The sequence below is a fragment of the Alosa pseudoharengus genome, unplaced genomic scaffold (assembly GCF_046254945.1).
Source record: "Alosa pseudoharengus isolate Yale_2024_CS ecotype anadromous, Long Island Sound unplaced genomic scaffold, YU_APseudo_1.1 YU_APseudo_1.1_scf_15, whole genome shotgun sequence".
Taxonomy (NCBI): Eukaryota; Metazoa; Chordata; class Actinopteri; order Clupeiformes; family Clupeidae; genus Alosa; species Alosa pseudoharengus.
The window spans coordinates 13,103,093-13,131,004 of NW_027468620.1; the positions used below are offsets into that span (position 1 = coordinate 13,103,093).

General features: G+C 40.4%; 2 protein-coding genes across 7 annotated transcripts in view; both read left to right on the plus strand.

The window, feature by feature from the left end:
- Positions 1-16,155: 16,155 nt before the first annotated feature.
- On the plus strand, positions 16,156-18,443 carry tlx1 (T cell leukemia homeobox 1). The gene is made up of 3 exons (XM_076285047.1): positions 16,156-16,630; positions 17,469-17,670; positions 18,233-18,443. The coding sequence occupies exons 1-3, from the start codon at positions 16,156-16,158 to the stop codon at positions 18,441-18,443; spliced, it is 888 nt and encodes a 295-aa protein (XP_076141162.1).
- Positions 18,444-25,756: 7,313 nt separating this feature from the next.
- The window catches only part of smap1 (small ArfGAP 1), a 133,925-nt gene continuing 131,769 nt past the window's right edge, over positions 25,757-27,912 (plus strand). For all 6 annotated transcript variants that reach the window (XM_076285620.1, XM_076285622.1, XM_076285624.1 and 3 more), the window contains exon 1: positions 25,757-25,989. In XM_076285620.1, the coding sequence (XP_076141735.1) occupies positions 25,872-25,989 (118 nt within the window). In that variant the 5' untranslated portion in view covers positions 25,757-25,871. The remainder of the gene's footprint in view (positions 25,990-27,912) is intronic.

A 27,912-nucleotide genomic window follows, 5' to 3' on the forward strand; every position in this document is an offset into this window, starting at 1 on the left:
TGGCTTTCAGTAAGTCACAGAATTGAATTTAAAGCACTACTGCTTGTTTATAAATCACTAAATGGAGTGGGACCTAGTTACCTATCAGACATGCTTCAGCAGTACACACCTTCCTGACCTCTCAGGTCACAGGAGAAATATTTGTTGGTAAAACCTGTTGTCAGGACATGGTGAAGCAGTTTTTAGCCGCTATGTAGTTCATCTTTGGGACCAACTTCCAGACATCAAACATGTTAAATCTAGATTTAACACCAAACTGTTTTCAGGTGCTTCCTGATAACTGATCAAATGCACTAATGCGCTAATCACAATATGTTCAGTGTTTGGTTGCACTATATGTTTGTCCATGTGTGTGTTTGTCCATGGGTGTGTTTGTCAAAAAATGTGGTGTGTTCATCAGGCACATTGTTGATGTGTTGCATTGCTTTCTTCAGGATGGTGAAAGTGTTTGCACAACCTGGTCTGAAGTCAAAGGCACAGTTTTGATAGGCTAAATAGTGCATGACCAAGAAGTACCTTTCCCAAGCCTTAGTTGAATCTAGATCTAGAATCTGCAACTGTTGTTTTTGTAAAAGTATGCAAATTTCCTTCAGTAAATAGCATATAGTACCACTTCCATTTTATAATTTGCATGTTCTTCCTTGACACATTTACTTTTTTGCTTACGTTTGCTGTTTGCTTTATGACCCATTTATGTCTGTGTTTGTTTAGCAGATGCCTTGTCCAAAGTGAGGTGCATTTGTAGTGTTATGTTATATTGAGAAGGAGAAATGGGCTCTTTACCTTAATACATAATTTTGACCAAGTCTGATGAAATTACCGGTAGTTACACCTTATGTTATTTGTGAATAATGTAGACAGCAACTTATATTGCTTTTGGATTTATGCTAGATCATACATATTCACAATAAAAATAATGACTGGGAAAAATATAATTATTTGTTTGAATTGAAATGGTGATGACTTTCAAGGGGGTTGGCTATTTTTGCATGCTACTCCTGCATCTCTCTCTCTCTCTCTCTCTCACACACACACACACACACACACACACACACACACACACACAGCGGAGTTGTCCTGGTTAAAATGGTGTCAGCAGCAGCTCTTACTTATCTGTGTGACTTATGGGCCTGTCTGCAGTAATGGCCTGTCAGACACTCCACCCTGCCTGTCTGTGGTTCATCCATCTGTGTGTGTGTGTGTGTGTGTGTGTGTGTGTGTGTGTGTGTGTGTGTGTGTGTGTGTGTGTGTAATTATATTATAGTAGCTAACAACTATTTAATTTCATACAATTCATCTTACATGTTTGTTTTTGGAAAACGTTTACCTTTCCTGTTTTTATTATAGCTTGCAGAGCCTGGGTGTGAGTACATATTTCAACCACTAGGGGTCAGAGTAATATATGCAGTGCAGCACTAACGTATTTATATGAAGTGATCCTTCATTTTCAGGGGAGATAAGAAAATGCATATGTTGATGAAATGCAAGGAATATCATTTCATACATGCATACATTAATACCATTTTAGGATTTGATGTGTATTATTAAATATTCACCTAGTTATGTTTATGTCAAATTTGGTTTACTCAGTTTGGAATCAAATGAACAAATGCAAGTGTGACAGGAAGTTGATCTTATTAGAAGCAGAATAGTAGTATTCCACTCATGTGATGAGGTATCACTATGGTTTCCTCTTCATTGTAGGCCTCTCACATGACAGGACTCAGAAGAGTTTGCAGTAATTTGACCATGCATTTGTAATGGAGGAGATATCCTGGAATTGTAAAAGACATATCATATGACATCATGATGGCACAGTTATTAAGCAATACTGTCTTAACAGTGAGGGCCACAAAACAATATCTGTATGTCTATTACTATGCTGTGGATTCCACATACTTAATCTTAATTTTAGAAATCAGCAAGGATTATCTGTTTAGTTCGTTTTGACTAACTTTAACAAATGAAATGCAAGAGGCAGAATAGAAGAAGAATCATTATGTTAAAATGGGGGGGCGGAGGAGGAGGGGGGGGGGTGATACTGGGGGTGCAGCACTGATGGGACGGAGAGGGAGCATTGGTGTGGCTGTGGGATTATACCTGTGCTCTGTCTCAATATGTCATGGCTCCTGACAGACAAATCCATCTTCAGCAAGAGAGGGCCAGAGTAATTAAACCTGGTGGGCGACGTTTAACATGACTACATCCACTGTGTGTGTGTGTGTGTGTGTGTGTGTGTGAGAAAGAGAGAGGGTTAGAGAGAGAGAGAGAGAGAGAGAGAGAGAGAGAGAGAGAGAGAGAGAGAGAGAGAAAGTGAATGTGTGTGTGTGTGTGTGTATGAAAGAGAGAGGGTTAGAGAGAGAGAGAGAGAGAGAGAGAGAGAAAGTGAATGTGTGTGTGTGTGTGTGTGTGTGTGTGTGTGTGTGTGTGTGTGTGTGTGTGTGTCTTTTGGTTGTTTGACATTTTTATTGTTGTCTGTTGTCAAGGAAATGCAATATCCTGTGTGAGTGTTGGGCTGGTAGTGAGAAGAAACCAGTGCAACATTTTGTAGCTCAGATCACTCACAGCATTTTACTTTAATTCACATGTCAACACCTACGCAAACAAACAAACAAAAACAAGATAAAAAAGGAGTTTGTTGTCAGTTGACTAATTGATAGTCACAGTAAAGTAGTTTATCTTCAGACATTGTTGAAGTAATTCTCAAGGACATGCATGTGAAGTAAGGGCATTTTAATATGGTACATTTTAAAATCTTAATCACAAAATGCTAGATTATGAGCTAATAGTGGCGTATAGTTAATAATGTTTCCTTCTATATCTTTATATTTATCACAATGATGATGTCAAGTATAAGTAATTCTCTAATTAGCCTATCAAGTCTCTAAAGTTTGCAACTGCATTACATTAGTGCCACAAGACTTTCTGTACATTGTTGTTAATGTTAGTTTTTCTCTTTTAAAAGGATTGCTTTTTTGTTTTGTTAAAGGCAAAAAATAATATTTTGTCACGGTGATGTAGTCTCACTAACTTTAGCCCATATTTCTAGAGGTCCGAGTCGTGGTGCCTTCCAGCCTGATGTTTTCCTAAATAATGAAATATGACATTTTTGAGTGTAAGATTTAAAGGAGGACACTTGATGACACAAATTTATAGCAGCGATATACAGATTAATTGTGGGAAAGTCTTGACAACATGTGACTTGGCCATTCACTGACGCACTTCATATTTCAGTGAAGTCCACATTCTTCTGCCAACTTTCAATCCACGTAACACTCTAATACCATCTAATAGCCATACTATCTAAGAATCTTAGATACTGCAGCTTACTTCATTCCCAACTCATTAAGCATAAATTCATATTTTTTCAGAAGGCCAGCTGTGGGTCATTCTCCATATATGAAATGTAGGGAAAAAAAATGTCAAATGTATAGGGAAAATTGTATGTAACCTGCAGAAATATCCAGTATGTTTCTTCTGTCACTCTGTTACCTATGTACCTGAAGTGTTGATATTGCTTTTTAATTCATTTGAATAATATAATGTGTATTGTCATTGTTGTATGTCACTTAGGAAGCATCTGCTATTTAAACAGACATGTAAAAACAAATTCACATCTCTCTTATCGAGGTCCATTCAGAGTCAAAATAAGGCAATAGTTTACATTTGAAATATCACTATAGGCCCATCATTCATTAACTGAAATGAGTGAACTCTTTGTCAATGTAATATGGATTTTTACCAAAGTTGTAAACATAAAGAGAGGTTTGCAAGTCATCCTTCCTGCTCTGTCTCAACGGAGGATGGTAAGCCCAAAAATGCTTTTCTCTTCTCCTGCGTCACTCTGCATCATTATTGATATTATCAAAGATCCTTTAGAACAACCGTCTCTGATATTATATCACTGGTATATTACAGGTCTACTGCATCAGAATGTGATGGCACTCTTCTTAAACTGACTGTTGTTTCCTGCTCAACTATTTAGTCAATTTGTAGACTTACAGCACCCTCCACATTCATTAGCCGCCGTGGAAAAGTTAAGTAATAAGATGCATAAAAATAATTTTGGTCATATTTGCAAACAAGGAGGGAAAATACAATTTGAAAGGGAAACAGATTTATTTTGACAAAAAGAAAACCCTTATTAAGAAACACATGTGCCACAATTATTGGCACACCTAAAAAAAATCTTCTGAACAAAATGTAATAGATTTTTTTTGTTCCCCTTTTAACTTCATGTGAACTTTCAAGCACTTACCAAGCGTCTCTTGGTGTTTTTAAGCCCCCAACGTCATCTTCCAGGCAGCACTGAATGGAAGGCACTATAGGGTTAGGCAAGGGTTAGGTTTAGGGTTAGGTGCCATGAATTCGACGGTCACAGCGCTGCCTTGAAGTCGACAGTGGGGGCTTAAAACATCATCGAGCCATGAGAAACGTCAGAAGTGACCAAAAAGGCATGCCAGGAAAAGGACAGACTTCTCATTTAATTACAAATGTAAATGGCTGGGGTTGTTCAATTCTAATGGGACTTTGGCTGGAATACCATTCTGGTCGGAAGAAATGAAAATTGAGCTTTTTGGCAACAAACACTCAGGGTGGGGTACTGTGGATGGATTACTATTCTGAAAAGAACCCCATGTGGTGCCTATATCATGAACTCCATGGATATATGGATAGGATTTATAGGATTGAATGAGAGGATTGAAAAGGATTAATAGGATTTTTTACATTTCATTTATATAGTATATTTAGTATTTAGTTTTGTTAGTTTTTCTTATCTCCTACTGTCTCTATTGTACAGTGGAGTTTGGTTATATGTTTATACTTATACTTATATTTACCATTTCTGCTGTAAGTGCATGTTGTGTGTGATTTCTGTATGCTACTGAGACCCCCTGAATTTACCCTTGGGGATCAATAAAGTATCTATCTATCTATCTATCTATCTATCTATCTATCTATCTATCTATCTACCTACCTATCTATCTACCTACCTATCTTGAACATTTCAAATCAAAATACTGTATGTCTCTATACCAAGACACTAAACGTGAATCATGAGCGCTGCACAATTATCGCAATCGCAATATCCGTCAGAAAAATCGCTATTAGATAGGCCTATTTTCCTCAAATTGTGCAGCCCTAATCCTGACTGGATCATCTAGTAGCACAATGAACCAAAACAACACAAAATGGCTTACTGAACAAGCTCAAGCCTCTGCAGGGGCCAACTCAGTCCCCTGATCGGAACTTCATAAAAACAGTGGGGTGAGCTAAAGAATACAATATACTGTATGAGAGGACCTAGGAATCTGGACAATCTGGAGAGATTAAATAAAAAGAGGACTGGTCTCAAGTCCCTTGTTTTGTATGTCATAAGGGAAGACTTATGGAAGACTTAAAGTAAGAGCTGTTTCATTGCCAAAGGAAGCCTTTACAAAGTATTAAATACAGGGGTGCCAATAATTGGAACACGGTTTTGATAAAAAAAAAAAAAAATCTTATGTATTTTTTAATTCAAGTAAATTTGCTTTAATGTGAATTTCGGTATATATTATAAAATAATGAACTTATATAATTGTGAACTAGAACCAGAGTGTGCCCTTTCTTCAACAACTTTGTACAATGATGTACACTACCATATAAGTAAAATGACAAAAAAAGAGACCTCTCCCCAATATAAATAACTTATACTTGTGAATGGATGTCAGACTAATTTACTGTTCTGACCTGACAATGTCAATGACATGACAATGACAACTTTTTACCTGATTATATTGTGCTTAAGTACACTTGTTCACACATACACAGACACACCAACGCACACACACACACACACACACACACACACACACACACACAAACGCACACAAACGCACGCACACACACACGCACACACACACACACAGAAGGGGGGGGGGGGCATGCAGAGCCAACGGCCAGCTTGGAGAGGGTAATCCATCTCCATCACTTAAATGATTAGGCCCATTAATCTGGTGTAAACTAATAAAGTAAACAGCAGCAGTGCTGGCCTGAACTTCATTAAGTCTTTAGTACATTTAATATGTCTTAATGTCCTCACACTCACACCCACCGCCACTTCACCTGGCAGGCCACCCCCTCAGGGGAATGAGAGATTGAGGCCCATTTGTGACTCATTTACTCTGCTATTTCTTTGTTTTGGAGTTTTTTTCATCTGTGTGTGTTTTTTTTTAGGTAAGACTGTGTCTGTCTTTATGATGTGAGAAGAAGGAAGAGATGATATAAGACAGAAGAAAGAAGAGGATGGGGAAGGAGAGGCAGAGAAAAAAGCAGGAAGAGGAAAAACAGATAGACACAAGTGTGCATGTGCCTGTGTGGGAGTGTGTGTGTATGTGCCTGCGTGCTGAGAGAGATAGAGAGAGAGAAAGAAAGGGTGAGTGAGTGTGTGTGTGAGTGACAGAGAGAGAAAAAGAGAGAGAAAGAAAGAGAAAAAGAAAGAAAGAAAGAAAGAAAGAAAGAAAGAGAGAGAGATTGAGAGAGAGAGAGAGAGAGAGAGAGCAAGCAGTTTCGGTAGATTTAATTTGCCCAGCCGGCTTCAGATGGGCCCCCGCAGTCAAGGGTTTAATTTGGCTGATCAAGTTATAAGGGACGACCGAGGCCTGGTCATCAATCATCGGCCTGTCAGCTCGACAGCCAGTTGTCGTAACCAAGCACGACTTCCCAACGTGAGGCCCTTTTAATTGCCTCCTAAATTGACTGCATTGGTGTTTTCCGTGATGTCTTACAAAAAGTTTCGTCAATTAAAGGCAATAAAGGTAGCGCCAGTCAGTTTCTCAGAATCTTTTCCTCCCGCCCCCCTCTATGTCTCTCCCCTCCGTCGCTCGTACCTCATGAGCCGTCAGAGTGGATATTGGTGGCCGTTACAGAGCAGCCTAGTGTCGCCTTGACACTTCACTCCCGAGTGCGTCTGCCCCCTCTGGAGCGACTAGCGGAGACCTGCGCAGTGTTAGCCCGTGACACTGTTTACATCTGCGAGTGCTGCCGGGCCGCCTCCTCACATTAGCTGGCCAAACAGAGCGTAACCCTCACCCGCAGCACCCGCGAGCGCTCTCGCAACAACTTAAGTGAGAAGTTCAATAAACACACGGAATAAGAGAAAGATAAATGTATACGTTTCCTTGTCGAACTGAAATTTACGGCCGCCCATAGATCTTATGTGTATATCCGTGCTGTCGGTAGAAGCAGTCTACTGTTTGAGAGATGTAATTTGTGGGCTAAAACCAGCAATGATGTGCCGAGGAGTCTGAAATAGCTTACCGAGCGTAACGGAAACCCTGACGTGGACGTGACATTACGTTCCATTCGCTCAGAGTAGGTTTATTCAGGTCCCAAATTGCTTGAGAAATGTTCAACCTAAAAGGCCTTGATCTTTCGACCCCCTGCATGACTGACTACCAAAGAGATATTTCCTGCCCCACAAAGGAAGCTGCACTCAATAGCATATCTCTCCCACAGACATATTATTGAACCATATCCCACACTGGCAAGTTTGGCCACTGTTGCAATCCCTGGCTAAGACTACAAGGATGATCCTACTCTTGTTCTCAGCTGTTGATTGTGGGAAGCTGAACTGTGCTACTACAATGAACATTTTTGGGCTCTCAGGCACTTGTTCCATCATCAAAGACATTCTTTGCCTTATTCACATTTTCAAAAGAATGTCAAAATATTCTGATAATAGAGTTCACAGGGTTCTCTGCAATCTTATGGAAGCCCTTTGTTTTTGTAGACGTATGTCGTGTTTTGACACTTGACACCAGGTGTTTGCAAACAGCGCCTAAACAGCAGCTGCTACACTCTTCCATCAGTTCATCAACGTGCGCAATGTGACCTCATCTATGCCGTGGCCAGGGACAGGGCGCCTCATTTGTGTTGATTCTCTCATCCCGTCCGTTAGGGCTCTAGACACGTGTGATCTTGCACGGCCTAAAAATGTGTTTGTTTTTGGTCTCTTGTACCATTATCCCAATTAGAGATGACCTTTGACCTCGGACACTGCCTTGCATGTTGGGGTGAGAAGCCTTGTGAGTGTCCACAGAGAATTCACAGGTTTTATTTTGCAATTATCTTCTAAGATCAAAGTCATTTGATGCTTCACTGGACTATTATACATTTAGCCTGCATGCTTTATTTGCACTTCAAAAATGAAAGCAAATGAACTGCTTGGAGGGGGGGGGGGGGGGGTAATGCTATCACCCTTTTCCAGTGAATAACACAGAAATGCTCCTTGTATTGGAGTTGGGTAAGAGAAGAAGAGGGAAGGGTGGGGGGTTATTGCCTTTGGCTGTGCCTACTACCTCTGAGGAGAGATCTGAGCGATAGGTATAGCCTTTTATTTGGGCGTGGATATGTGTGTGTATGAGAGAGAGGGAGAGTGAGAGTGAGTATGGTGGTGAGGGGCGGAGGGTCATAGGTGGTTGGAAGCGAGGCTGCTGCATGTATTAATTGATGCCCGCCATCCTCCCTGTCGAGTGTAATTGGCAGGAGAGAGACAGCGGGCCCTTGGCCCACAGCCCCTGTCCGTCAGGGCAGGTCATTAAAGCTCCTCACCGGGCCCCCGAGGGCCTAGTGCCGGCACCAGGCAGTCTGCGTCTGTGTTTCTGGGCTGTGCGTTTGGGGCTGGAGGACTGTGTTTGTTTTGGGTGCACGAGGCCGTGTAATTGGTGGAAGCCGGGGCAGAGAGACATCGCGAGGCCAAACAGATAAACACAAGGCGGCCGTCCTACCTGTTGGAGGCACCTGGTGCTGACAGATTGTTGGGCTTGAGGCAGTGACAGAGGAGCTAACAATCTTGTGTTTTTGCACGGATCATGCACACACACACACACACATACCGACACACACATGCATGAAGTCACTAACACACACACACACGCACACATACATACATTAACATGCACACACACATGCTATATGAATTCATGATACATGTACACACACACACACACACATGCATTTATGAATTCATGATACATGTACACACACACACACACACACACACACAGCTGTAGTTGCCATTTTCCAGTCAGCTGCCTTAATGAAAAAATATTGCCTGCTTTTTTCCGGCAGGCCTGTAATAAATATATGTATGAAAAACTGTTTATGCATTCACAGAGGAACAACAGTGCTGATAGCACCTAATAAAGCTGATTAAAAAAGAAAAATTGGGTCATGCATACTGCATACTGCATCGTTCTGATTAATGGCCCTTTAGTTATACCAGTTTAAAACTTGTTATCTCTTAGCAGGCTTTTCTTTCAAATATTCTGCTGTTATTACATGTAAATGATTAATATTACATATTAATTCATGCGTAATTTAACGACAAAAATATTAAACATCTGACAAAAATGTTGCTGTTATTAAAATGATAAATCATGAAATGTCATAGATACTGGGATCATACGAAAAGCGAATAATGAAAACTCAAGTTGAGAGAAAACAAGGAAAGGAACTGAAGAAAAGAAACATTTTGCATTTTAGATTTGAGTGAAAAAAACCTCCTCAAGTCTCTCTCTCTCCCCTCTTGCACTATAGGTGTGTGTGTGTGTGTGTGTGTGTGTGTGTGTGTGTGTATCCCGAAAAATGCCCAGTAGCTGGTGACAAGTCCATCCTTCAGACTGAAGTAAACATTTTCCAGCTGCTCTCTCTCTGTCTCCGTCCACCAACTCAGTCACCCTCCCCACACACACACACACACACACCCTCCCTGTGTGTGTGTTTGTGTATGTGTGTGTGTGTGTGTGTGTGTGTGTGTGTGTGTGTGTGTGTGTGTTGGAACTGTGGATTGACCGATGGAGATGCGGCGCGAGAGCCACACAGAAACACAGAGAGAAGGGAAGTGCGGCCGACCCCCTCGTCTCTTCCTCATAAAACACAGGCGACAGGATGCGGCCCGCACTCCAGAGGTGGGAGCGACCGGCCAATGGGCAGCGGGGAGCCGGGGACCTCTCCTCCTGTCAGACATGTCAGCTCCGCTATTAGGCGGCGAGGGACTCCATGCTTCTGGCAGGCCGTGGAGGAGACTTCCGTAGGTTAGGGAGTTAGTGAGAGAGGGGAGTCACGGGAGGCTCTATGAGTGTGTGTGTGTGTGTCTGTGTGTGTATGTGTGTGTGTGTGTGCGCCTGTGTGTGTGTGCATATGTGTGGCTGTGTGTGTGTGTGTGCGCCTGTGTGTGTGTGTGTGTGTGTGCGCGCCTGTGTGTGTGTGTGTGCATATGTGTGGCTGTGTGTGTGTGTGCGCCTGTTTGTGTTTTTCTGTGTGTGTGTGTGTGCGCGCGCATCATAAATCTGGACTGTAATTCATCCTTATGAGTGATCTGTCTCTCATTGACTGTCTCTTTGCAGAGCCTGGTTTCCTAGACTGAGTCATTATATTCCCATTGCATGTATGCAGCATATGGAAACAGGATGTGTTTATACTCGTTTGCCACTATTCCAAAAGCACAGTGATACAATACTGAAAAATACTGCCTTGTCTGAATTTTGGTAACTGTCTATAATAAACCCAATAAGAGACATGATACTTAGTGCCTAATGTGCTCAAAGATGGGCATGACATTTGCAGTACTGGAGATCTCGTTTGCCTTTGGTGTTAGTAAGTGTTTTCTCTCCCTCTCTCTCTCTCTCATCAGAGTGCCGGGATAACGTAATGGCAGTTAATTCATCATTACAGTTTGACAAACCCACCATCAATAAAACGACTCATTAGCAAGGCGGAGACACAACACGTTAATGGGAGCTTAATCTCTCTCTCTGTCTGGCCTCGTTCGAGTACTTCAGCAATCTCTGAGAACGAGGGAATGGAAAGCTCATTTGTCAAGACGGGTGAGAAAAAGACCGAGCTCCTTTTGCAGCCCTTTACGCTGGGATACACTCCTAACCTCCACTGGGTAAAAGGTGAAAGTGATAGTGATTATTAGAGGGTGTCTGTGTGGAAAAATGAACTTGACTTATTGTTAATTAAGTCTTAGAGAAGGCCTTCCCATTTAATGTACTAATTAACTGCCCATCATAACCTATTCATTAACATCATTAGTTGAGTGCTTGCTCTCTTTCTCTCTCTCTCTCACACACACACACACACACACACACACACACACACACACACACACACAAATCATCACTATTCGAACTGTCACTTTCAGGTTTGTATTTCATGAACGGATTTTTACATCATGAACCTCCTCATCTATCGAGTTCAAAAGTCCTGGTTTCCGTTACAGAAGCACCAGCCAAAAGTTTCCCATCTCTTCCCCTTTGACTCTAAGCGCTAATTCTGACTGTACAGCCTGCTCATTAATTTACAATCGGGGTTAAAGACAGTGAACCTGACACAATCTTCCTTATATGGTAAGAAAAACAAAGCTGCAAACTCTGCTTTCTCTTGAGCAATGGTGGCTTGTTAGAATGTTCGACTCTGTGGAAACCACAGAAATGTATTAACGACCTGTGATGAAGGAATGATTGAATGAATGAAATCAATAAAAATCTATCTATCAATCTATCTATTCACAACAGAGAGCTCTCTACATATCTAACTCTCCACATTGGTTTCAGTATCTCTTAAATGTATTGAACGATTTCTTTCAATAAATATGTTTCAGGAACTCAGTGTATGGCCTTAAGGTTTGTTATGTTGTTTGTTGATGTGCCATAAGCCCATATGTGCAAATAATATTGTGATGTAAAAACTGTGATGTAAAATTCAGCTTTCTATGGCATAGTGGCCATCTGTGAATGTATGCTGGCCAGCTGAAAGAGTTCACCATCTCTGTCATCGCCTTAAAAGAGATGCATGCCGAGGGTCTGCTTTCAAACTATATTGCCCACTACACACACCCAGTGCTGACTAAGAAAGCTTGCAGACTTTGCTATGAAGTTATGACGTTGCTTTATTCATCACAAATATCAAATTACGACTTGCACATTTTGGGAGGTTCAGAAACAGCTCCAGTAACAACAATCATTATAAAAGAGGCATTTTACATTCAAAATACTTAAATGCGCCATAGCGCTGTGATGAGCAGTCTTGCTTTATTGTAGATTGTGGTGCAGGCGCCATCCAAAAATCACATGACTTGCAGACTTGGCAGATAGCCTGCAACTTTGGAACTATGTGGGAACGTTCATACAATACACCTAACACCGGTTATTATTTTGTCTTCACCATTCCATGCTATCGTACAGAATAGATGCGACAACAAACCAAGATTAGCTTGATGGATCGCTTTGGCTTGAGTAGTGTGAACCACAATGCACTCTTGTTTTTCTTTAGAACGGGAGGCTATCTAGCAGGAAATGGATCCTTCGCAGAGATGCCTTTTTTCACTGTCGTTTGATCTGCGCTCATCCCTGCAGTGATTGTCATTTCCTATATCTCAAAACAAACAGGGTGACAATTTACCTATTGGACTGAAAAGTGTCATACTGGCTACTGATGATGAGGAGGATGATGATAGGCCTAATAATAATAATAATAATGACGACAATAATAATATTATTATTATTATTATTATTATTATTATTATTATTATTATTAAAAATAATTATTATTATTATCGAATGTGGCTTTTTGTGAGCACCTCTAGGACGTTTAGACCTAATTCCTCTTCGGATTGTGTCGCTGTCGCCCCATCCACGGACAAAAGACTGGCATTAATCACAATGTCAGAGTGGGCGCTGAGCTAATAAACACGCATCAAATCGATTTGGGTAGGTGTGCAAGAACAGCTTAATATAGGCTGCAACACCAAACCATCAGCTTATTAGAAGTCAACATGAGATCATCGCCGAGCACACTTTCTCAGCCCGATTTTTCGGCGACCTCCTTCACATTTCTAATTTCACTTCACATTTAACTGTACAGAAACACTTGCCAAATGTAAGATCTTATATCATAAGGATAGACTGACAACAGAAAACATTAAACGTTTTTGTTGGTTAAAGAGGCCTGCTGCTAGAATAGAATAATTATTGGCTTTCAATAAGGCCAATTATGTACATATCCAAAAGCTTAAACCAGCTTAAACCAGTGGCAGTGAATGGACAGATAAAGTGCCTAGGCTACGTGACTCAGGTTGAGTGAATCTCCGTTTTGCTTGGCACTCACATGTACTCACACTCACTTTGACTTTGCCCACAAGAGGAAATCCGGATAGGTGCACGTAGGCGCTGACATTAATTTGGCTTTCGACCTGTTTACATTTTAATGACACTTCTCATAGCATCTCGCACATGTCCTTTCGTGTTATTGAGGTTATAAAAGGCCTACATTGTTTTCATCACGTTTTCTGCCATATATCGCCCTTGGCGAAATTTCAAATTAGACCCGGTCATGACAAATACTTAAGATAGCATTTAAATGAAGAATGGTTATGTCCTACGATGGAAAGACGGCTCCTGTTTGCGGTTTTGACTTTGCGCGCTGAGGAGGGAACTGGGGAGGACTTTGGCGCCTAAGCGTTGCCGGTGTCACATGACAAGCATTGCTCAGGTAAAACGTTCAACTACAAATTCTATATAGGCCCTATTCACTGAAAAGAGATCAGGAAACACTCTTACAATAAAAAACAACAACAACAACAACAACAAAAACATCCTAGAGTCTAATATATCAGCAAATACCCAAACTATGATACGCAGCACACTGAAAGTAATATAGCCTGCATTCAATAAAAGCCCATATGTTAAGCCCTCTCTATGTGCGCTATTACTTTTACTCAACACAAGTGACGCCACATGACAGTATTCACAAGGCAGGATAAAAGTCTAAACGCTTGGAACAGCATCGGTGCACCAGAGGGGCAGAAGATGGTCACTCAATAACTGAGTAGGACCAGCTGACACTGACCATGCTCCGAGTGCCCTTAAGGATATCAGCGCCCTTAGATAGCCTACTCCACTCTCGCTCACATCTACACATCACAAAGCCTACTAGGTGCCTGGTGTGTCCTCAAATCTACACCCTCCGGACAAAATGCATAATAACGCGATGGGAAATTATAATTAGACACGGTAGCCTACTACACATTCCATTACACAGCCATCTATGTACATCTAATTACATTAACTTACACATAACCTTTACATAAATCAGGGATAATATGAATACAATTGCCAGGATATTTATTTAAAAAATGAAGTATAATAATAACTTATTGATGGTTCATTAACTGCAAGAACTGCGTTCAGGTTCGTACTTTTTAATTATTTGATGCTGTAATTTTGCAAACGGGATTTTAGCCTGTTTCGCATACGTTGTGATTGTCATGATACTAATATTGTGCCAAAGGTTTTCTTTAATCTTTAATGTCGGTTACTTTGCCTATGGATCTGAGGACTCATGAAATTTTAATACTCTAATGCACCCTATTTAAATAATCACGTCCCAGAGGTTTTAACATGGGAAAAATCAATGCACTAAACGCCTTATTATCGGACTCTCCATTTCTCTCTTCTTACTTAATTACATGTTTAGAATTATAACGTTTTATTGGTTATTGAATAAACATGCTATATTCCGTTCTTCCAATTATTCTATTGGTTGAAGTGTATAAACAATTTACACTGTCAAATATATTACATGCATTTTAGAAATAAGATATGTCACACTTTGAAGCACGTTAATTATACATATGGCAAATTAAAACCTGAAAATGAATGCACTAAAATGTAATGTGAGAGTTATAAAATCCGGAGTATTAATCGACACACGTTTCATTATGAACGCATTGACGGTTTAATAAAGCAGCTGTCCAAATGAATGAGATATGATTGAGACTTCCAACTGTGATCTCCAAATAAAATAGGCTACAATTTATTTCGCAATTATAATTGCATCGGTAAAACACTTAGGAGTAGTCAGCTGGGTAGCCTATTTTATTTGAATTAGTCTAAACTGCTCAAAGAATAGGCTATAGAAGTTGCTTGCAAGTAACTCTTCAACTAAATAGAGTTCATATCCACCGAAAATGGAGGCCCAGATCGGAATCATATCCTTAACTCAGAACTACTAGTCACACCTCGCTTGGAAATGAAGAGTTTCAGTTATAAGATTTGCTTTTTGTAAATGTGTCTGAGCATTTTACTGATCGTGGGTGGATAGGACAATGTCGTTCTTACGCAGCCTATGTCAGCGAGTTTAGGGGGCAAGCAGTAGCCTAACACTAACCAGAGGCTTCCAAATATCCCAAAACGTCAATGTCAGTACAACTAATGGGAGAGGGACGGAGGGCAGGACTGCAGCGTCTTCAAATCTTCCTAGGTATTTTGAGTGCTGGACACGTTCCTCGGCGTGGATCAGACCACTTGACCTCAGTCTGATTTAATGGAAAGCCTCAGCGACGTATTTTTGGTTAAGCACAGAGGTAAAACAGAAAGAAAGAGAGGCCTTTAATCCGTAATACAGGTTTTCAGATTAGATCAGTACAGTTTACTGTGATCTTAATTGCAACTATTTAAAAATCGATCAGATGCATCTGCTAGCCTATTTACATGCCCTAACTCGCTCATTTCGAAGGGTATTCATTAAGGATCATTAGGCTAAATATAATTTGGTCCCAGTATTTATTGTATTCATATAACAAACATGCAAATATAAATGTTAAGAATAAATGTAGGCCTAATATCGGCCTACACACTTTGGATGAAATTGCCTGTTTTTCAGGATGGTGTCAGTATTTAACCATTATGAATTAATTCATTTATGAACGTTGAGCATATCTTTGAGACCTTATTTTGGCTTTAATAAAGTGAGCATATTCGTATTCAAAGGAAGTCCCAGACCTCTCATCATCAGTTCGATGAAATGAGCTCGTCGTGATTTCAGCAGCCAATTGGGTCCCGAAGCCTAAAATTGGAGTCTTAATCTTACCCTGCCTATTTGGCATTTTGATTGATGTCCTCCTAGCTCAAGCCGGCAGCTTCTCTTGTCCAAAAAAAGGGAGGGGTGAAAAACAAGACAATCGAGTATAGTTTAACCATACTCTCCCGCACACATGAGCTCACACCTATTAGATAACGGCGGAAGGAAGAGTCAGCGGACTTTAAAAGCCATAAGATAACGCGTGCAAGGTGGGAGACACATTCCGAGGAGGGTTCCTTCGACTACACCATGGAACATATAGGAGGACATCTCCACCAAACTCACGTTGACACCATTAGTTTCGGGATCGACCAGATACTCAACAATGCGGATCAGGGGAGTTGCATGATCTCCAACCCGAGGATGCAGGACCTGGACTACGGATTGGGAAGTATCGTCAGCACCGCTTACAACACCATGACCGGCAACTACAACGGCAACAACACTGGTGGATACAACGGAAACGCAGCTTGCAGCATGGGCTCGCTGAACAGCACTTATAACATGAACATGGGCATGAGCGTCAACGGGAATGGTCTTAATTCGTCGGGGGTTATCCGTGTGCCCGCGCACCGACCGCTTAGCAGCATGCACTCTTCAATAACCACCAGCGGAGCTTCGGTGCCAAGTATGGCAAACATGGCTACCATTAACAACCTCACGGGATTAACGTTTCCCTGGATGGAGAGTAATAGAAGATATACCAAAGACAGATTTACTACAGGTAGGATTAAAGTAATGCATCATCTTGTTACCACTTTCTGGAGAAGGAGCCTTTCGTGCGCTCTAAGACGTTTCTTTACATGGGATGTTTTGGTTATGTTTGTTTATGCCTTCTCGAAAGCCAAAAGGCAAGTAAGCAAAAATTAAGCATTACGCTTGTTACGAATTCTTTCAGTATGGGCCTACACAATATCCTGCATTTATGAACAACTCAGATAGGCCTATCAGGTTATATATTGAACAAATATGTAACGTGCACTTTGTTATTAATGTATTGATCTGGGCACGGTGTTTCATTCACATATAATTTTATGTGTGCTAAGAATAGGCCTACCGCCGCTGTAGCCTATATTTTGTAGGCTAGTCCACGGCAGGCCTATGCACATAATTCTCATCCACGTATTGCTACAAATCACATCCACTATCTTAGATTGTCCTATTTGTCGATTTATTCATTTATTAACTGGAAAGTGGAGGTAAACCGGTCATTGTCATTAGTTTTCTTTAAAGTTACAGGCAACAAGGCTAAGTAAAACAAACTGTCAAGTTTGAGAATTCTGTGGTCCTTGACTGACTGTTCTTCTGCTTAAGGCCTACTTGCTTTGCAAAAAAGCTGCTATCTATCTGTTCGGCTCTCAAGCACCTAGACTAAGTTCTTAAATGTTAGTTCTTTCCACCTGATCCCCGTATCGTATTCTACCTGCAGGCTTGCCTTAACCGTGCTTTCCCCTCCCCAATGATTCTGCTCTGCTGTTGTCCCTGCTGATTTTACCGCCTGCTTTTGCCCCTATCTCCCGATCTAGTGGCCCTCTCACCGTTCACTGTAACACGCCGTATAGGTCACCCGTACCAGAATCGGACTCCGCCGAAGAAGAAAAAGCCCAGAACGTCCTTCACTCGACTGCAGATCTGCGAGCTAGAGAAGCGCTTTCACCGACAGAAGTACTTGGCTTCCGCGGAGAGAGCAGCCCTGGCCAAGGCACTCAAAATGACTGATGCACAAGTCAAAACATGGTTCCAGAACAGAAGAACAAAATGGAGGTGGGTAGGCCTTAACCTATATTAATAGGCTATGTTGTAGGCTTCTACAATAAAACATAAAAAAAAAAAACAATTGTTTTTTCATTTTGGGAACTCAAGTGGGAAATTATTGCATTTTGTTTACAGCGAATGAATGTTATGAAAAGGCTATTTCAGATAAATGCATATGATAAAACTTTTCATATATCCAATTAAAGTTTTCGCAGTACTGGCCTTTGCCTAATTATGACTTACCTCGTAATATGCAAGAAATAAAAGTGGGCTACGCATTTGCATTGTATATGAGAAATATGTCGAAGTTTACACAAGGAAGAACATGAACTTGTTCGTGCTGTAGTTGGCACACTTAGGCCCACAAGGTTTTCCATATGCTCAAAACTCTCTATGGCTGAAGTTGGTGCCATTTTCACATGTAGTAAACCTATTATTAATGCTATAGGTCTACACACGATATTGCCTCAGTCCTGCAAATGCAGTCTACTAAGGAGTTCTGATAGGAACCATATCCTATACCTTTGTCTATATAACCCAAAACCCGTAACTTGAATTTTCTCACGTCAAGGCGGCAGACAGCGGAGGAGAGGGAGGCTGAACGGCAGCAGGCGAACCGAATTCTAATGCAGCTCCAACAAGAAGCCTTCCAAAAGACTATAAACCAGCCGGCCACCCCGGACCCTATCTGCCTACACAACAGCTCCCTATTTGCACTTCAGAACCTCCAGCCTTGGACTGAGAACACTGCTAAAATGAGCAGCGTATCAACCTGCGAATAACTGTGGATGTTTGCTCACTTTTCTCACAATGGACAAGGATAATTTACAAAACAAGAAATGGTTATCTCAAAGGCAACGGTTTTTTTGTTTGTCCCTCAACCCGTTATATTTATTCAGTTGTCTACGTAGGCCTAATTTTAATTTCAATACTGCATTTAGGTCGCAGGCATAAAACCTAGAGGAATGGGCTATATTTTTTAAAATGAAAATGAATAGAAAACAATTTTAGAGCCAGAAGACATTTATTTTTGGGGTCAAATTAGACAGGCCACTTTAGGCTACTGCTTCAAATCCGGATTCACAGCTAGACTTTGCTGAGTCTATATGATTGACAATAGTGCAGGTCTAAAAAAACGTAGGTTTTTTTTGCACTAGGCCTGTATAAATTAATTAATTTGTAATATAATTGTCTGAGCTCGCATTCAGAAGCATTAATACAATTAATCTCTTAAATTAATCTCTGAGATCGAAAGTAATTTCTTTTAATTTAGGTTATATGCGTTTTTTGATAGATTCAACAAATCAGACATATAGTAGGCCTGGGCTTATAGAAGACTTAGGCAAGGCTACTTATACAGATCGATTTTTTAATTTCGCCAGAATAGTGAGCAGACGAAATTCACTGTTGGATATAGGCGCAGAAGGCTCCTTTAGTGGATTATTGCAAAAGAAATGGCCGAACTTTTTCAGAAACTAAATAGTAACAAAGCGCATATTAAAGGGACGTCCATTTACTTTCCACTGTTAAGCTGTTTTTTTACCCCACATCTGCATAGGAGTAAGGAGTAAAAAGGTTTACATTTCATAAACACATAGCCTACATTTTATACATTTCATGGAACGACTTGTAGGATTACTGAGTTTTCTGTTGCCAAATCCGTCACATTGCGCAATGGATGACAACAATATTTTCAATGTCATCCATGATGCAGTTCCATAGCCTGTAAGCATTCATCTCGTGTCTTCATATTATGCCAATTAAGCACTTAAAACGTCACACACATTTTGAACAACCATTACATTACATTAAAGTTCACCTGTGATTCAAAAGCATTTTGAAGATGAATATAGATTTATACAGCACTCATAACTTATGACTGAGGTTCTTGTATTTTGTGTAACATACTTCCCATACCAATGCACTTATTACCATGTATGCAAAGACTAGAGTTGTGAGATCTGTTGGTGAAATATTGTATATGGATTGTAAACAACATATGATAATATGTCTGAATACCAGTCATCTGTATGATGGATGACATTCTCCAAAGAGTGAGTGACATTAGTGGTTGCATGATAAATGTATGGCCTCCCAGCTCTAGAGGGAGTGTCTTACATTATGTTGTAAGGTTAACCCTGGGCAGATGGGTTGGAGTGTTTCTGAGACTGTGCAGGAACCTCTTTCGCTCTCTCTCTCCCACTGCAAGCAAAGGAATGTGGTGTTCCATTTCATCATCACTTTTTCAAATTATAATTTTCAATGCACCATGCCAGCAACACCCCTTTCTCGCACAACCCCCTACAAATCCAAATAGTTTCACTGAGGCTTAGATTTCTGTGAAGAGAGTCTACCCAGCCTTTACAGAAACCAGTTCCACTGGACATTGCATTGATTTGACACAGGTCTGGTAAACACGGTCAGTTGCCATTTGGAAGTCAGCCAAAACATCCAATAATAAAAAAAAAAGCTATGGCCAACAGTGGAGATGAATGTTTTGCCAAACAGGTTCCGTAAAGGCTGCAAATGGAATTGTCCATTTTTTCCCCAGCTGTAATGGAAAATAACAGGGTTTTCTTACGCATCACGGTATCAAATACTTAAAAGTAAGTCAGTGGTCATAACAGGACACATTTTGTCACCAGCACTAATTCAGGATGAGAAATGCCAGAAGCACATTTGATGTCTCCATACCAGTTTAGAAAGGATAACCACAAAATGTGGCTGTGCAAGGGGAAAAAAAGAGGCATCAAACCAAACTGATCAGGTTTGAATTTTTCCAGGCACTTTTTCAGCTCTGCAAAATGTACAATGAGTTCAGTGTGGTATGCTCAAATTCAGCCTTCAGAGACAGCAATAACATACTTCAAATTTTAGTAGAGGCTTACTCTGCAATCAACTGTTCCTTACAGTATACTTTGGAAGCTCTTTTCAAAAACGGAAAATAGCCGTCAAACAAAACAGTTGTATTTGATGCTCAAGTTTAAGAGGATATACAAAGGAGTTGTACTTTTCTTAAAAATGTGAAATGGCGTCATCTTTATGTAAGTCCATAATCAAAGTACAGCATGCATATTTTTTCCACTTTTATGTTTTTAGATATTTTGATTATGTTCATTAAAACCCATGTAGGTTTTATACAACACATTTGTAATAAATTACATGATTTTCTATTTGGTGAATATTTGTCCAGTTTTTTTAACAGTTTCTCTTGTGCTTCATATGTTTTAAGCATGCAGCAACAGCAATCAACAAAAGCCTCATTACTTGTGTGTTTACATCTTGTCCAAATATATTCAATATACACATCTGTCAAACAAGGCATAGAATTACAAATAGCAACCATGAATAAAACATTTGCTTATTTTCACACCCAGGCCTACACATTGTCTTTCCCTGATATACTATTCAGCACACGCTGAAAAACAACAACAATAAGTGGCAGTTTAATCTAACAACATATAATGAAAGAATGATGCTAGCAAACATTTTAGCACATTTGTAATTAATAACCTGTAGCGCAATAAGAGACTGTACAAATTTGACTCTATAAAATAGTATTAACCATAGACTATACAAAATAGGTATTAACACGCATTCTGTCCTTAGAGGGCGATATTGCAGCACTTTTGAGTAAAGAGAGCGTGACGGCGCCTAGTGATGACGCCGAAAACATAAACGTCATTTTAGATGGCCAAAACATGACACTTGTGTAACTACGCTTGAGGTCCTCGGTGATTCCTGTCGAAACTACGGAATAACTTGACATAGCCAAAATGTCTGTAATAACATTGCACGCGTTCACATCCACCAGGCGCGTACTACGTAAAGGCTTGCTTGTAGAGGGCATCCTAAAAGGTGAGCAAACGTGTCATTTGTATCCAGCTTTTGCGTAGCCTAACTTTACCTTGTTCGTGAGTGCATTCCCATTTGCCAGTGTGGGCTACATTTTGAAATGTCTATCACACCAAAGTCAACCGATAGCAAACTTCATTTTAGACTGAGATTTAACTGTATAGTATAACTTTATAGTATGCTATATACCATAGTAATAGGCTGGTTTACAGGCAGATAGCAGCCCGTACTTATGCTTATGTGGTCATTTAAAAAAAAAAATAATAATTTCCTTCCAAAGCTTGTTCCAGGACAGCAGGTGGAGTGAGTAAAGATAAGGAACCACTCAGAAAGGCCAAAACACCCCAGGGACGTTTTGACATGGATGAGAGTGAGACGAAAACAAAGGATCCTCTTGAAAGTAAGTTAGCTAGTGTAGGCCTATGCTTGTCCTTTAATCATGCCTGACAGCCCTATACTATACTTCTATGCAGCATCCTACAGGTGCATGCTTGCATGAACAAACCATTGTTAAATTGTACAGCTAGTAGCCAAGCTCCCATCAGCTCCCTTAAAAGGAGGTTTACAAATTGTTTAATGACGTTCTAGTTTTTAAGTTTATGATCATTCATTTGATTTTTTACATCACGACACGAAGTAATTTTGCTCATAACAGCCCCTTTAACACAGTATTACTGCACTTCCAGTGAATGTATGTAAATACTGTATCCATTCAGAATTCCCTGATGATGTGAATCCTGACACTAAAGAGAAAGGAGGACCAAGGGGACCTGAGCCAACTCGCTATGGGGACTGGGAAAGAAAAGGCCGGTGCATTGACTTCTAGACCAGCCCAAATGCATTGCTGACCCACTTACATCATAATGAACGAACCTGTAAGTGCAGTCATGCACTTAGAAGACATTTCTGAATGAGATGCAATGTATCTCACCCAGATAATTGTGTATAATCCATTGGTATAAGCATACAACATGAGTGTCAATAGGTACTGATTAATGTGCTTATTCGTTAGGCAAACGTCATTTTTTATGTCCACGTAAATCATGCTCTCTCGTGAATGCAGTGGTGGATCTTATAAATTTGCACAATAGTTTTGTTGAACTATCCGAATGACGCACCATGATGTACAGTTTGAGCCGTTGCTCCAAAGTCATTCCCTCTATATTAGTGTATTTATCAGACAAAATAAATATTTGTCACTTGTGTCTGTCTTTGTTTACTTATCTCGGCTACTTCAGATGTAGTTTTACAATTTTTTTGCGGTAATAACAAATGGAAAAATATACTCACTATGTCACCAAAATAGTATGTATCGAAATACTTTCATCATGGTTTTGAATCTCGCCTGTATGTTTGTTGGTCAGAGGTGGGAAACTCAGTCCTGTCCATGTTAACACAGGTGATTTCACTAATTAGTTGATCTGGCTGGAGACTTAAGTAGTGGAATCAGCTGGTTTAGTGAATGGTTGGAACAAATATGTGGTAGGACTTCCATGTTCTGAAGCTGAGCTTTCCACCTCTGTCGTCATTCATTCTGGATGTAATGTCAAATAACAAGTCTTGTCAGCTAGTCTTTGTTCTCCTTACCTGATGCCCTAAGGCTTGCAGTAGAACATCCTCCTACTGCTACAGAAAACTGCTTTTGAAGTTCCTTGTTTGTTTAGGATATATTTGAAACGGTGATTGTAGGCATTTTTCTGAATGTGAGGGAGATGTGCAAAAAACATTTCTGGAGCACGCTGGGAAGTTTTTGGTGAACATGTGAGTTTCTGGTGCACTGCCTGTCTACCAGAAATGCACAATTCTTTTTTTGCCCATGTCCTTGTAGGGGCTTTGAATTTTTGGTGCGCATGCGAAAGTATATGGTTTGCACCACAACTAGTAAAACAATATACAGGTGGTCATATAATTAGAATATCAAAACGTTGATTGTCAGTAATTCCATTCAAAAAGTGAAACTTGTATATTACATTCATTCTTTACACACAGACTCAGTGTTGCCCATACATTGACTTATTTGTGGCGGCCCACCACAATATCAACATTGACCACCACACAATGATTTTCCAGGTTGTACTAAATTGTGCTTAAATCTAGTTAGCATCATAACCACGCTGTGCTAATTTGTTAAAAACTGTTGCATTCAAGTTAATTCTGCAAACCAACCACCACAAATGGAATTCAGTTCTCTGGGAAACACTGCAGACTGATATATTTCAGGTGTTTATTTCTTTTAATTTTGATGATTATATAACTGACAACTAATGAAAATCCCAAATTCAGTATCAGAAAATTTGAATATTACTTAAGTCAAATACAAAAAAAGTTTTTTTAGGCCAACTGAAAACATGAAAAGAAATAATTTGTATGAACATGAAAAGTATGAGCATGTACAATACTCAATACTTAGTTGGGGCTCCTTTTGCCTGAATTACTGCAATGCGGCGTGGCATGAGAGTCAATCAGTCTGTGGCACTGCTCAGGTGTTATGAGAGCCCAGGTTGCTCTGATAGTGGCCTTCAGCTCTTCTGCATTGTTGGGTCTGGCGTATCGTATCTTCCTCTTCACAGTACCCCATTGATTTTCTATGGGGTTAAGGTCAGGCAAGTTTGCTGGCCAATTAAGAACAGGGATACCATGATCCTTAAACCAGGTACTGGTAGCTTTGGCACTGTGGTAAGTGCTGTTGGAAAATGAAATCTGCATCTCCATAAAGTTGGTCAGCAGCAAGAAGCATGAAGTGCTCTAAAACTTCCTGGTAGACAGCTGCGTTGACTTTGGACCTCAGAAAACACAGTGGACCAACACCAGCAGATGACATGGCACCCCAAACCATCACTGACTGTGGAAACTTTACACTGCACTTCAAGCAACGTGGATTATGTGCCTCTCCTCTCTTCCTCCAGACACTGGGACCTTGATTTCCAAAGGAAATGCAAAATTTACTTTCATCAGAGAACATAACTTTGGACCACTCAGCAGCAGTCCAGTCCTTTTTGTCTTTAGCCCAGGCGAGACACTTCTGACGCTGTCTCTTGTTCAAGAGTGGCTTGACACAAGGAATGTGACAGCTGAAACCCATGTCTTGCATACGTCTGTGCGTGATGGTTCTTGAAGCACTGACTCCAGCTGCAGTCCACTCTTTGTGAATCTCCCCCACATTTTTGAATGGGTTTTGTTTCACAATCCTCTCCAGGGTGCAGTTATCCCTATTGCGTGTACACTTTTTTCTACCACATCTTTTCCTTCTCTTCGCCTCTATTAATGTGCTTGGACACAGAGCTTTGTGAACAGCCAGCCTCTTTAGCACTGATCTTTTGTGTCTTGCCCTCCTTGTGCAAGGTGTCAATGGTCATCTTTTGGACAACTGTCAAGTCAGCAGTCTTCCCCATGATTGTGTTGCTTACAGAACTAGACTGAGAGACAATTTAAAGGCCTTTGCAGGTATTTTGAGTTAGTTAGCTGATTAGAGTGTGGCACCAGGTGTCTTCAATATTGAACCTTTTCACAATATTCTAATTTTTTGAGATTTTCATTAGTTGTCAGTTACAATCATCAAAATTAAAATAAATAAACACTTGAAATATATCAGTCTGTGTGGAATGAATGTATACAAGTTTCATTCTTTGAATGGAATTACTGAAATAAATCAACTTTTTCACGATATTCTAATTATGGCCAGGCAGCACCTGTACATTTAGGGACAAAATTCTTGTAACTGGTTTAACCCTTTAAGCTAATTGAGTATGAGGAAATATTAGTTATAGATATATAGAGCTATGGTGAACTCATGAGGCTGCACTTTTATAAGCCTAGTTGGAGAAAAATATGCATGCCCACTACATTTGAAGTAGATTATATATCTAACTAAACATAAAAGCAGTAAGATCGACTAACCTGCATGGATGTTCACTGTTCATTCAAATCACTATCATCAACGTCATCAGATACACGAGTTGTGTGCGTCAAACTATACGTAATTTGACGCATGCAGGGTCAAACACAAGCAAACAACTTTACCTTTTACTACTGACACAAACATACAATATGAATATTTAATTCGTGACCAATGGCAAAATACATGTTTGCGCCTTTTCCTGCTGTAAAACTCACCAGAATCGACATTAAATCACCTTTAAAATCAAGATTTAACTTCGATCTACAAAAAAACCTTCCGCTTCCGGGTGCTTACATTTCTCTGCCATATTCCGCTCCAGTCTTTTCCCTTCCCAGCTGTGTGTATGCTGCGTTACCCCGGGGGATGGTCTGCCATCTGACGCGAACAAGTTAACCACATTCAAAACGGGCAAAGTTGGCGATTTCATAAAGAACGGTAAAACAAACAGTGAGCAAAAATGACGACACGATCGGAGAGAGAAAAGGCCCAGAAACTCAATGAACAGCATCAGGCCATACTGTCCAAAATGCTAAGGGAGGACGACAACAAATACTGCGCCGATTGTGAGGCTAAAGGTAACGTTAAGCTGTGGCAGAAACACCGCTTATGCTTCGTGAATGTGTCCGTAGAAGTCACTGACTGGCATCCCATGGACATGACATAGCTGATTACATTCACGGAAATGTATTGTCTTGTGTATAATGCAAAACCATTTGTCCAGTAAAGGCGACAAGCTGGTCGTGAGGTGTGGACAGCCAGGTATGGGTAATACAGCATAACCGTTCAGCTAAGTTAGCTTACTATTAGCTGTTCAGAGAGATCCATGGACTGCTGCCTCCCGTTGGCTAGTTAGCTTCGGATGCTATCTTTCCTGCTAGCTGTATAGCTAGCTAAAACGGGAGTTTAGGTGGAACCTCGTTAGAAAGCCATGTCCTTGGTTCATTATTTATGTATGGACGGAAAACATAGTTTCTTCATAGCCTATGTGTAACCCAAGACACTTCCTATCTCGTATCTTATCTTCAATGACCAAGATCGACAAAATCGGAGTGTGACACGTAGGAGTTAGCTAGCGGTAAGAGATTGAATGAATATCTAACATTTGCCTCAGCAACTTGTAGCTACGTTAGCACAGCTAATTATTCTTGTAGATGTCTTATAACCGTTAACGTTGTTTGTCTCATTAAAGAAATACGTGAAATTAGAAAGTGACAGCCCTTCACTTGCATAGAGCTGAGTATGTGCATTTAAGACAGTTTTACAGTCGCGTAACGTAATGTCAATCAACGCAGGTGCCTTTCTTATGACGTGTTATCGTCCTAGACTGGATGCTGAAGCCAAAGCGGTCTATCAGGCTCCACTGACCAATTTAAATGTTACTGATTTCAGTATATGAGCAACAGATTGAAAATAAACCATGAAACGGACACTTCTCCTCCAGAATAGGGAACTGTTTAATCACAAGCAAAATATATCTTCGTCTACTTCACACTGTTGTTGTTAATGATCCAATCTGTTGGTTAACCTTAAATGTTTGGATTCTCGTGTGTGGCATTACAAATACTCATACATATTTTAGTTTGTGCATGGTAGAACAGAGTTTCCAGTCTAGTCATTGTGGAAGTGGTTCCCAATTGAACCAGAATTGGATGTACCCATGCAACATTAACAGAGTCGTTTTGGCTGTGGTCCATTAATTGCATTTCAGCATTTATTCATTAGATATGAGGGCAATGGTCATATTGCCATATGTGGCGGTTTATTCTTCTAATAATGTGGCTGCTTGTGGAATATTTGTTTAAGGTTAACGAAGCAAACATGTTTATGGAGTTTAGTGTACTCTGGAATTATGACACCAACTCCTAAAGCAAATGGAAAGAGTCTTGACTATTATGGTTAGTGGAATGTGTGATGTTTTTGTTAGTACATAACTCAGGAATGGATCTAGCCAAGTGGGTATGTACATTAGCACAAAGAAACGGTATTCTCTCATTCTCTTGGAATGCAAGTCATGGCCCCTGAGACTGAGTAGTCTTCTCAAAATGCATGCTCATGTTCAGACTGAAGTATATTAGAAAGTCAGTTGGAGATGTTGTAAGACTTGTCATCTTATCTCATTAAAAATAATTCTGGCCAGTCATGCTGTGTCACAGAGTGAGCCAGTGGCAATAGCAGTTGTTGCTTGGGGCGTACCACTGACCCCGTTCTTTCCTTCCTCATGCTTGTCAGCATACAGAGCCACTAGTTTTGCTGTGTGTGTGTGTATTTGCATGTGCACAAGCCATGCTGCTGAGCTTCTCTGCAGATGGGCTGCGGATCAGGTGTGTGTGTGTGTGAGATAGAAAGTGTGTGTGAGAGAGGCTGTTCAGTGGGTCACTGCATGCATGGTCACGTTCGTCAAGTCCCCAGGGATAACCAGTCTCTGTCGCTTTCTCTGGTTCACTGTCTCAAGTCTTCTAAATTCACTCTCCATACCTCTCCTGCTACTCTCACTCTTT